This window comes from Tupaia chinensis, unplaced genomic scaffold (genome assembly GCF_000334495.1).
Source record: "Tupaia chinensis unplaced genomic scaffold, TupChi_1.0 Scaffold000274_1, whole genome shotgun sequence".
Lineage (NCBI taxonomy): Eukaryota > Metazoa > Chordata > Mammalia > Scandentia > Tupaiidae > Tupaia > Tupaia belangeri.
The window spans coordinates 1,440,667-1,453,097 of NW_006159756.1; the positions used below are offsets into that span (position 1 = coordinate 1,440,667).

Here is a 12,431-nt window from a genome sequence, read left to right on the forward strand (position 1 = left end):
AAGGAAGGAAGGAAGGAAGGAAGGAAGGAAGGAAGGAAGGAAGAAAGAAAGAAAGAAAGAAAAGAAAAGAAAACTGAGCATGTGGTGCTAGCAGCAGCTCTGCCCATCTCACATCTGTGTCTCTTGACTGCATTCTTTACTCTTGGGCTCGGTTTATCTCGGCTTTGTTCATCCTGGCCTTTCTGGTGGGACAGGATATGGCATTGGGAGACAGTGATGTTGATTATCCTAACCCTGTGTAAGCTTGGGATAACATGTGTGTTAAAAGTAAAAATAGAGGCAAGCAGTTGGCCTGATGGTTGAGGTGCTGGACTCCCATATGGCCGACCATAGTTTAAGTCCCAGACCTGGTGGTTTGAAAATAACACTGGGCATGTGTGCTTGTGTGCCCAAAATACCAGGAGAATGGAAGAGAAGAGATTGTGCATGGACATTTCCCCTGGGAGGTGATTTCTCACTTTCCCTCTTGCTGTCTCTCTCTGTCTCTTCAGCGAGCACAAATGACCCATGGCAAAAACCTAAAATAAAAAAGTAAAAAAAGTAAAATTACATAAAAACATTTTAATACTATAAAAAAGCATTTTTCATGCATTTACATTCTGGAGAGGTGAGTAGGAAATACCTTCCCAACCTTTATGTAAAGCAAAGAGTCACATTAAGATATTAAAATACTCTTCTTTGGATATCCTGGCTCTCTTTTGGATGATGTTTACATAATATATTTTTCCTATGATTTTACTCTCAACTTTCTGAATCCATATGTTTAATGTGCATGTCTTATAAGAAGTATATAGAAATAATTTCTTCTTGTTAATTTATAAGTTCTTGCCTTTTAAATAGATATTTGGTTTGTTTACATTTAATGTAGTAACTGATCTATTTGCACTTAAATTTTGCATTTTGTTCTTTTCTTTCTATATGCCCAATCTGTTCTATAGTCCATTTTCTCTTTCTTGTGTTGTTTTTTTTTTGTAGTGACTGAGTATTTTTTATTGCCCAATTTTCTCATCTAATAACTTATTATATATTTTTCACTCTTCTTTTAATGTTTGCCATACAATTACAGTTTTTGTCCTTAGATTACTAGCATCTAAGTTTATATGTTTGCTTTGCCAGGACACAGCAAACACCTTAGATCAGTTTAATTGCATTTTCCTTTTTCCCACCTTTGGTATTACTGTTACTACTTGTTTAATGCTTTATATATTTTAGACCCATAAGACATTATTTGTATTATCATAAAGCGTTAGTAGTCATTTTGATTTACTCCCTCAACTTACTTTTTATTGCTCTTTTCCTTACCTTGAAATTTTGAGCTTTTATCTCTCATCATTTTTCGTTGCCTGTCTGAAATCACAAATAGTTCATCATCATTTTTGCAGAGAGAGAGAGAGAGAAACAAGAAAGCACCCCTATGGAGTATGGTCATGCTGCAATCACTTCTCCTCCATTTCTCCTTCCTTTTGGAATTTTGTGCAGGCACACATACCCACACACCCCTGTGTGTTTTTCAAGCCACTGGGCCCAGGACTTGAAACACATGGTTGGCCATGTCAATCCAACTGCCTGAACCAGCAGGCCTTGGGCTGGCCCAAGGTTTGGCAGTTTTATTGTCACCTTGGCCTTGCTGAGTGTGACCAAGGCAGGGATAATGCTTTTGCCCACATCTTACTTACGAGTAGTTGGATGGGAATCAGATCCTCTCCATTTCTCCTGGCCACTCTAGGGTCTGTGTTGCCATAATATTTTCCAAGAAGCAGCACACGGGCTGGGGGTGGCATTCACCTTATGAGTTTCTCCGCAGGCCCTGGTGACAAGAGGGATCAAGGTACTGCTCATGACAGCTGACGACGGGCAGCAGCTGACAAAAGGCCACTTAAAAAATGGTAAGTTTGGTTTTGGCCTATCTCCTCCACTGCCAAGTCTGAAGCTGGTGGGAGGCCCTCCACTGCTTCCTTCCCATTTCTGGCGAATGAGGCCCCATATTCTTTCAGCAAAAGTGGGGGGACTAGCGTGCAGAGTGGAGCGAAGGAGTCTGTCCCTGCCTTGCTGCCCAACCGGCTGTCAGCCCCAAGTAAACAGTGCAGAATGTTTACTGCCTCCCCACTACCCCCAGTCCCAGTGGTCCAGAATAGAGCCTGCCTGGGACCTGAGGAGAGGTCACTGTCATTGCCAAATACCTAGGACCGAGTGACAGGAAGTGTCAGAGGAGTACCATCTTGGATCCCACCCCAGGGGCCCACAGGGTGATACGTCTAGGAAATAAAAGCTGGGGAGAAATCTGGAATAGGATCATAAGCAGGAAACAAGGCTTGCTGTGCAGGAAGATAGAAAGAGGTAAACCCAGGCAAGCGGAACCAGAAAACACTTTCTGCAATCCTTTAACCCGTGCAGAGCCTTTGGGTGTGTTCTCCTCTGCAATCCCCTCCCCCAGGCGTCTTGGTGGCCCTTCCCTTCTTGCAGTGAGAGAGTCAGAGAAATGGTCTGAATGAGAAGTCAGGAGACCTGCTGTCAAGTGCTAGGTCCCGGGTCATCTCCTCTCTGGGCTCCGTTTCTTCCTTTGACCATTTGCTCATCGGAAAGTGCGGCTTATTTTAATTGGCTTCTTATCTCTCTTCATTGAAAATGCTGAATGAAGGGGTGGATCTAAGGCCCTTTGCCTCTTGCATATTTGATAGGAGTGTGGGATCGTGTCTGTATTGTCAGCCACAAGCCCCGTGTGCTAACGAGACACATCTATGATGTCCCACTCCCACCCTGTCATGCTTGCCCTCTCCACAGTGCTCGCCACTGTCCACATGAAGAATATAAATAAAGGAACTTACAAAGATCTCTCTGCAATGCAGGTAAGGGCATTCCAGAGAAGGGAGATGTTGACTGGTGCTATGGTGGGATTTCTTGGTTCATTTTTGGGAAAATTCTCAGTAGTGATTAGTTCAGTTAAAACATGCATCTGTAGGCCCACGGTGGTGGCACACAGATAGTGCCACCTCTTGGGAGGCTGGAGGCCACAAGGGAGGGCCTGGGTTCAGTTCTTGGGCCAACCTTCTTTGTGGAAGTTAGTTGACCACATGCTTCACTAAACCAGACCTATACCAACTGCCAGTAACTTTGGGAAGTAGGGTCTTACTGGGAGAAATGACACTATCACACTTCTGCCGCTGGTAGAAGCACATTGTTGCTGTTGTTATCATTATTGTTATTCTCCTGCTTAGTTTATCATGTCATTGGTGGTGTTCTAACAAAGTGAAGTCCTCTCAGGAAATGTGGTTTGGGGAGAGTGTAACAATAATCTAAAGGAATTGGTATGAGTCACACACACACACACACACACACACACACACACACACACAACAAAACAAAACAAACAAGATGCATTCAGTGGCATCATCAAGATTTTAGAGAATTTGTGTGAGATGGAAATACTTTCATACTGGAGAGAAAAACTCCTTTCAGTCAGTAAAAATAAATAAGAAACATATATTGGCTCATCATAAGGATTATTATTCCTAATGATTTGAATTCTCCAAAAACATAATCGACTTCCTCAAGTGGCAAGGAATTCCTCATAGCACAGGACTGAAGGTGGCAGCCCCGTGCCTGCGCGTGGGCCAGAACTTAGGGCAATGCCTGCAGGAGGTGAGAGGTCACATCTTAGGAAGCTTCAAGCCCCCAATCCTTTCTAGTATAAGAGCGTAGGCGTCTGCGTCTGTGCGGGCAGCTAGAACAGGGGCCCGTCCAGTAGCGTCTTATGTATGATAGGAACGTGTTTCCAGCAGTTCTGCGGGCTAGAGTCTGAGAGCGAGATGCTGGCAGACCAGTGGCTGGGGGGGGGCCGATTGCCAGTTCACAGACAGCACCTTCTCACTGTGTCCTCTCCGGAGCCCTTGTCACAAGGGCACTAATCCCACTCAGGAGGGTGCTGCCCTTGTCACCAAATTACTGTCCACAGGCCCCACCTGCCACCAGCATCTCGCAGGTGAGGATTTCAAAATGAATTTTGAAGGATACAAATAGACCATATCACGGCTCTGCTGGCTCTATGAGCTTGAAGAGGGAGAGCTAGTTTAAATAACATGTCCTTGCTTTAATTAACCGTAAAGAGTTAAGAGTTATTTTTGGAATTCAGTGGAATTTTTTGGTCTTAATTTGCTATATGGTGCATGCACTTGCTAGAGAGTGACAAGGATGGGGGAGGAACATGAGAGGGGACATAAGAAAGCACCCCCCCAGGAGGTATGACCACACTGCAATCCGGAGAGCTAGTTTAAATAACATGTCCTTGCTTTAATTAACCGTAAAGAGTTAAGAGTTATTTTTGGAATTCAGTGGAATTTTTTGGTCTTAATTTGCTATATGGTGCATGCACTTGCTAGAGAGTGACAAGGATGGGGGAGGAACATGAGAGGGGACATAAGAAAGCACCCCCCCAGGAGGTATGACCACACTGCAATCCCTCCTCCTCCGACATGAGAGGGGACATAAGAAAGCTCCCCCCCAGGAGGGATGACCACACTGCAATCCCTACTCCTCCATTCTCCTCTAAGGGTTTTGGGCAGGCCTGCACATATGCCCAGCATGTTTTTCTAGCCACCAAGACTTGAACCATGCAATCAGCCATGTGGGATCCAGCTGCCCTAACCACCATGCCACCTGGCTGGCCCTTCCATAGAAGTTTTAAAAATTTAAATGTAGAGATTGCCAGGCAGAGGTACAGCGAAGGCTGAGTCCCATGACTTTCAGGTGGATCAGGAAGGAGGACTGTGTTTGATGACTTTCCTTGAAGCGTTTGGCAGGTGAGGCACGAATGTGGATACAGCAGGAGGACAGGTCGGTGGCCCCAGAGCTGGAGGTGGTGACGGTAATGGCAGCAGGAAGTCCGCGGAACAAATGAACTTCTAAAAAACGAGAACCAATGAACTTTCTGTCACTAAAGAATCAGGATTGAAAGGGCCAAGACAGAGTCCAGCCTATACCGGACTAGAGCCTAGAAAATCCCAGGGGACCAGAGGTGGCAGGACCGGGCCATCACGCGGTGAGGGCAGAGGGCGTCCCGGAGGCTGGCATTCGTGTGGAACCCCTGGGTCTGAGGACTTCTCGCCTAGTGGTGTTCAACGCTGTTGGATATTTGTTGAACCTTTAGTCACTCAGGGAATGAAAAGGTTCTGTTTCCAGAAAATCCTACAAGGGGCAATGTAGGATGGCAGTTGATTTTACCAAAGCATGGAAAGAAAACCAGTGAAACCATCAAGTCGCACAGATACTGGGAAAATGCCCTGGGATTGGGAATCTAGAACTCAGAGTTCGCGAGCTGGGAGGGGGTGCTCGGAGTTGCAAAGGAGGTGTGTGAGGACTGGGCCTCCGGTTCAATTCTTCTTTTTTTTGGAGAGGTTTTTGCTATAGGGCGCGTGCGCTTGCCAGACAGACAGAGAGAGACATAGAGACAGAAAGCGAGAAATCACCCCCCAGGGGGGATGGTCACGCCGCAATCCCTTCTCCTCCATTCTCCTCTCGGGATCCTGGCACGCACGCACACGCGCCCGGCGTGAGTTTTAAGCCACCGGGTCCGGGACACGAACCGCGGTCGACTACGTGGGAGTTCAGCGACATAGCCATTACGCTAACTGCTGGTTCCCCCGGTTCAATTCTTCTAAGCAGCTCAGGGCTTCTGAATCACATCAACTTTCCTAAATCGATGCTTGATGTTTCTCAGGGCCTCAGCCCCATCCTGATGATGGTGTATACAGCAAGCTCTTTTGACAAGTGGGGTATGATCCGCCAGGCTGCAGACCCGCATAGTGAGTACTCCTCGGTCCCATCCTCAGGAGAACGCAGGACACTCCTGGGACTGGCCTGCTGTCTGCTATGAGGGTCCCTGAGATCACAGTGACAATATTCCTGCACCTTACAATTTTACAGTATCAACATGGTTCTACAGAGACCTCACAGACATCTATGCAGGGAAAAGACAGCAGAGAACAAGCTCCCCAGAGACCACATGAGGGGACCATGGCAGGGTTTCCATTCTCATAGTATCGTGTCAAAGCTATTAAAGTATTCAGAATGAATTGCTCTGCAAAATAGAGAAACCGAATAACAGTGTAGTGGGTAGAAGGGGAAGGCCGTCTGAGCAGGGTTAACTGATCAATTACCCAGTCTTCCCTGGAGGAGCGATGATACTTATTAAAATGACTTGGTGGTAAATGTCCCTGGTCCCTTTCATTTCAACTCAGTCACTGTTGGACATTAGTAAGTACTTCAGAAACAGTAGGCTGGGTGTGTATTTACTTAAGGAAAGAAGCACAAGCAAACGTTTGATGCATAAGGTTTGTGTGTGCTAAAAATACCTTCCAAAATGGGAAACCCAGAGTGGAAAGTAATGCATGACCTCGGGTTATGTAAACGGTCCTGGAAACAGCTTCACTAATGCTTTCCTGTCCATTCTGGCTAATCTCACACATTTTCTGCCCATGACATCTGGGTAGATCTTGAATAATGTAGATATAGTTGATTCGAAAATACCCAAGAGGCTATGACTTCTCTCCAGCATTCCCTCTCTCCCCGTGGCCTCCTTTTCTTCCACCCTCTGTGCAGTGCTGAAGAAGGATGTGCAGGAAATGTTCAAGCTCAGGTTCTCCCTCAACTTCTACATGTTTCACGGTGGCACCAACTTCGGCTTCATGGGCGGAGCTGTGTTTCTGAACACCTACCTCCCTGGGGTCACCAGCTATGGCAAGTATTTGCCCCGGGTTTGTTTCCAGCCTGGATCACCCCATCATTTGAGATGGGAGCCTCTTAGGGTAGGGCTCTGAGAACACTCTGGAATTGCTCTCTGCTTCTTAGTTTTTAGTTTAGTTTAGTTTAGTTTTTTTAGATTTTTGCCATAGGATGAATGTGCTTGTGGAGAGAGAGGGAAAGTGAAAAATCACCCCTAGAGGGATGGCCATGTTGCAATCTCTTCTCCTCCATTCTCCTCTCAGGGTGTTGGGGATACACGTACATGCACCTTCAAACCCCCTTGTCCAGGACCCAAACCACAGAGTCAGTTACGTGGGATCTACACCTGAACCACCATGCCACATGCTGGCCCCAGGAACTGTTCATCTGTTTTGCCTTTTAATGTTTGCTGAGGACTGTGGATTTGATATATCTTCTGCTTGCCAGGACTAGAATTGATCTATCTCTAGAATTTAGGTTGTCCGGGACATCACAGGCAGAGATGTCGGTAGCCTAACCTTGCCCATGGCTGTTCAGACCTTGTGTGTAGGACTCCCTCGCAGAACCAGTGGCTTCGAGTCTCATGGTAGCTCCAGGGTTATCAATGAGTGTGTCTTCCTAAGTCTGGAAGTCTAGTAAGAGGCCACGTGGAACTCAGGGTGAAAGGAAGAAAGGAGTTCTATCAGAAGTAGACTAGGGAGAGTAGAGCAGCTGGGGCTCGCAGCGGGATTTGCCCATGGACTGGTACTGTTTGCTCCCCATCCACAGTCCTGGTGCCCATGGACTGGTACTGTTTACTCCCTATCCACAGGCCTGGTACCCATGGACTGGTACTGTTTGCTCCCCATCCACAGTCCTGGAAAGCTCGCAGACAGCTCCTAGTTTGGACTGAGATGTGGTATTTTCTTATTTAATGCCCAAAGTTGTTCTTACAAAGCTACCGTTAAGGATTCTTTTTCTAGAACTCGACTCTCATGTGTTCCTGGGGAAAAAAGTTGAAGCTGGGATGTTACTGGGGAGGATGACTTATTTTTTGGGGGGGGTATTTTTCAGACTATGGGGCACTGCTGACAGAGGATGGAGCATACACGCCCGAGTATCTCACATTCCAGGAGTATTTTAGCTCTGTTCTAGGTACTGAGCAACAATTTCTATCTCAGTGATAACTCAGCCTTCTCCTGCAGTGTACATCCCATGAAGAGGGAAGTGAGAAAATGGGTGGAGATTTTCTACAGGGGGGATTTCCAGTTTGCCCCAGTTTGTTTTACCGCTCAGTACTGGTGAGTCAAATATGCAAAAGACACAGCATCTGCTTCTAGATTTCCAACACCATGCCATGTTGCCTGGTCCTGGCAGTGCATCAGAGTTCTGACTGGTGTTTCTAGAACCAGGAGTCCCAGGCCCTCCCCAGAGCTGTGTGTCTGGTTGCCATGAGTGGGAGGGGGAACATCGGAGTACCGGTTTTCCTGCTGGCTCTAGGAGACTCTGTGCACAGCGATCTGAGAACAAAGGCCCAGCCAGTGGGATGGGTGCACCCCTCCATTTCCGGGTAGCAGGGCACCCTGACTCAGCTATAGATAGGAAAGGAGTCCCGCTCAGTCACTGCCTGTCCGATGACTTGTTGGGAATCGTACTCTTGACTGGGGCCTCCATTCCTGATGGCTCTGGGATCGAAGGTGCCTGGTGCCCTTACGTGGGGGTGGGAGAGGCTCCTGGCAGGACCTAACCGGCTGTTTTACATCGCAGAACTTCCCACGTCCGTCCAACCAGAAGATGCACCAAAGACTGCGTATAAGTCATTGACTCTGTCACACTTCCTGTCACTGTGGGATATCCTGCCCTATATGGACAAGGTGCGCATTTCCTAGGCATAGACACATGGGCTGGTCATTGCTTAGGGCTGCTCACACATTCCAGAGAACCCAGTTTGAGAACCACTGATCTAGGAAAGCAATCACGTGCTTTTCAGTGTGCTGAGTGTTCAGCTTCGGGGACCTACCCTATGTGTATGCTGCACTGGGCGCCTCCCAGTCCAGTGAGTAAAGAGGTGAGTTAGTAGTGACTGGCAGGCCGCAGGTCCTCCGGCAGAGGAAGGCAGGCAGCTCAGCGTCTTCGGAATACGGGGCTGTGCTGCAGAGCACGAGCTCTGGAGTCAGGGGGTCTGGGTTTGAATCTGCGCTGGTATCTCCAGTGTGGAGACCTGGGGTGGGGAGGTGGGGTCACTGAACTCACTCTACCATGTTTCCTCCTCTGTGGCATGAGGCAGATAACTGCCTCCCGCACAGAACTGTGTAGGGGTGGGCTAGTAACCAAGTGCCACCTATGTGTCACCTGCCGTTATTGTCATAGAGGCAGAGTGCTGGGCGACCCCGGTGTCTAAGATAACATTCCAAGCGAGGGGGATGAGCTGATGGGAGGACAGCAGGGCACAGGGGGAGACAAGGAGTTGGACTCCTTTGCAGAGGCGTGGAGGAGACTGCCTGATTGGGGAGCTGCAGTTAGGATTAGAGCAGAAGGTCTGTGGGGAGGCTGGCGAGGAAGCTGGGCACCACACAGCGGGAGGCCCTAGTGGTTTCGTTTTGAACTTCTTCCTGTGGAGTCCTTACTGAGAATAGCAGCAAGTCCTTGTGCCCAGCACCCAGCTTCGACCTTACCCATCCATGGCTAGTCTTGTTCGTCCACATCCTACTCTGCCCTTCTGACACGTCACAGGATTATGTTAAAACAGGTCCTAGCATCATTTAATTTCAACTGTGAATAGTTTAATAATATGTATCTCAAAAGATAAGAGCTCTTTAAAAAAAAAATAGCTATGAACCATGGTTGGCTATGTGGAAGCTGACCCCCTTAACCACCAAGTTACTGGCTGCCCAGTGTTGCTCTTTGGGTTTTATTTTTGTAAGGATTTTGCCACAGAGCATGTGTGCTCACCAGAGAGAGAGACAGAGACAGTGAGAGGGAAGGTGAGACATTACCTCCCAGGGACAATGGAAATGCCACAATCCTTTCTCCTCCATTCTCCTCCTGGGATTTTGGGCATATATGTATATATGCCCAGTGTAAGTTTCAACCCACCAGGTCTAGGACTTGAACTATGGTCAGCCATGTGGGAGCCAGAACCTTAACTACCATGCCACCTGTTGGCCCTAAGTATTGCTCTTTTTAAAGGAAAAGAGTGGGGTGGGGACATGCTATGATGGGTGCAGATCGAGTGACTGCACTGGGAACGTCTGTGGGCCTTGGGGGAGTCTAGCAGACAGGAGTGTGAAGACACATGGAGACCTTTGCATGAGCGCTCGATTCGCAGATCTATGAATGATCGTGGCCAGCTATGGTTTGCCCGCGGGCTGGGATGATTTCTCCTATGTAGCAGAAGAGAAGATGAGCGAGCCCAGGGTAGACAGATGCAGGCACACCTGGCCAGGACTCCTGCGGTCAGGAGTCTGTTCTGACTTTACTGTGAGCTGATCAGGCCCCTAGCTCGTTCTCTTTCCTTGACTTCGGCTTCTGCAATATAAAAAATAAGGTTAGCACATGCAGGAAAACATGAGGTGGTTTTGGAAAATAAAAAGGTCAAGGTATCTGCCATGACCATCATCGCATTTCTCTCTTTATACTGTCTGGAAGGCCTCTGGGGCTGTTCCTACAGAGAAGTGGGCTTTGGGTGCAGGGGTCTAGATTCTTCTGTCCAAGCGGAACCTTCGGGCTGGGATTTTCTCATTTTTCCTGCAGCCAGTCAAGTCTGCCAAGCCCATGTCCATGGAGATGCTGCCTGTGAACCAAGGGAGCGGCCAGTCCTTCGGGTACATACTGTATGAGACAACCATCACCAAAGGAGGTGTGCTCACCTCCAGGGGTCACGTTCGAGATCGGGGCCAGGTAGGGGACAATGAACCTGTCAGCTACGATAGCCCAACTGTGCCACTGGGGCGCACACCCGAACAAAAGCCAAATCTTTTTGACCTTCAAACTATTGCCATTTAATGTTAATGTTTGCGCCTTCAGTGAAATCTTTTATACATACGTATACCACTCCTACTTACCGTATGTCTACAGGTGTGCTGATGCCCCGGGAGAGCTGAGGGTGTTTAAGGAGACCTAGGCATGGCTTTAGTCCCTATTTACTGTGTATCAATTTCTTTTTAAAATTTCCCAATAGGGTGAGTGCATTTGCCACAGAGAGACAGAGAGAGAGAGGGAACGTGAGAAACAACCCTTAGGGGAGAGGGCCACACCGCAATCCCTTCCCCGCCATTCCCCCCTCGGGGTTTTAGACACACACCCACCCACCTGGCATGTTTTTCAAGCCTCCATGTCCAGGACTTGTACAGGCAGCCATGTGGGATCCAGCTGCCCTAACAACCACGCCTCTGTTGGCCCTGTGTATCCATTTCTAACATTTGCATAGCATCTCATAGACAGCTCCCCTTGAACCCTTACGCTTTCTGAGATTTTTATTACAAATGAGGATGCTTCAGAGAAGTTAAACCACCTTCGAAGGATACTCAACCTGACAGTAGCAGAGCTGAGGCCAAAGGCCTAAGGGTCCCACTGCAGGCTGGGAGCTGTTTCCTCCAGTGTTGGTGGAATGCTCTTGCTCATCATCTGTATCAGCTTTTTCCTGACTTTTAATGAGTCCCATTCTGTGACCTAAGCCCTCCCCACAGCTTTGCTGGCAGGCCCAGAGTTCTGTTTTCTGCCACTTCCCTGCCTGCAGTGTAGGTCCCACTCATCCCGCCAAAACCAGTCCCAAGAACTTCCTAAATAAAGCTCCTGTCAGCGCCTGGACTCAGCCTCTGGACCTGCATACGCTGCTCTCAGATCTCCTTGCCCTTTCCCCAATTCCTTATTTCCCACTTGTGTGGTTTAAGGCCACTCAGTCGTCCTAACATTCACACTGCTGTCGCCTCAGTCTGTTCTCGCTTCTGGAAGCTCGCGCCTGATCTTCCTGTTTCAGACCACATGCTTCCATCCTCTGAACCCCCCTCTTCCTTGCCGAATGCCTCCCTGTGGTGTCATCAGGATTTCCCCCCAAAATAAAAGCCTCATCTGCTTCTTCTGTACGCACAGCCTTCCCCTGATGATCATAGCCACCCGTCACCACGCTCGCACTCTGCGGTTGCCTAGGCTGCGGCTCCCTGGCTGGCTTCCACAGCAGCCTGTCCACAGTCCCCAGGGTGCAGGCCGCTGCACAGCTGTTCCCAGTATCTCTGCGTTACTCCTGAGTTCTTCAATGGCCGGGGATGTTTTTTTATTTTTTTATTTTCTTTTATTTTATAGAATGTCTAAGTACCAGACACTCTTTTTTTCATTTATTATTATTTTTTAAGAATCACTTTATTTAACTTTACTTATTTTAATTTGACTAGAGAGGGACAGAGAGAGAGAGAAAAAGAGAGAGGAAAAGTAAGAAAGCAAGCCACCAGGTCCAGGGACTTGAACCATGGTCAGCCATGTGTGTGGAAGTCCAGCTCCCTTAACCACCACGCCACCTGCCGGCCCCAGGGTTGTGTTTTGATGTAGGTGACCCTCCCCCAAGGAGATACTTGGTTATGCAGTAGGTGCTCAGTAAGTGATCGTAGAGAACATACACCTTGTAATGACACTCTATTAAGTCTAAAATGTCATTTCCTATTCTGTATAATACTAACATTTATATATTTTATACAGCAGGATGAGAGGGTGAGTGTGCTGGCCAGAGAGACAGAAAGGGA

At 48.0% G+C, this 12,431-nt stretch overlaps 1 protein-coding gene across 1 annotated transcript in view; it reads left to right on the forward strand.

The window, feature by feature from the left end:
* LOC102470702 (beta-galactosidase-1-like protein 2) overlaps nucleotides 1-12,431 on the forward strand; it is a gene marked incomplete at its 5' end in the record, with an annotated part of 27,279 nt that overhangs the window by 10,552 nt on the left and 4,296 nt on the right. The window contains 7 exons of the mRNA XM_006149994.3: nucleotides 1,805-1,886; nucleotides 2,782-2,846; nucleotides 5,714-5,798; nucleotides 6,595-6,732; nucleotides 7,771-7,851; nucleotides 8,464-8,570; nucleotides 10,450-10,596. Of these exons, the coding sequence (XP_006150056.1) occupies nucleotides 1,805-1,886; nucleotides 2,782-2,846; nucleotides 5,714-5,798; nucleotides 6,595-6,732; nucleotides 7,771-7,851; nucleotides 8,464-8,570; nucleotides 10,450-10,596 (705 nt within the window). The remainder of the gene's footprint in view (nucleotides 1-1,804; nucleotides 1,887-2,781; nucleotides 2,847-5,713; nucleotides 5,799-6,594; nucleotides 6,733-7,770; nucleotides 7,852-8,463; nucleotides 8,571-10,449; nucleotides 10,597-12,431) is intronic.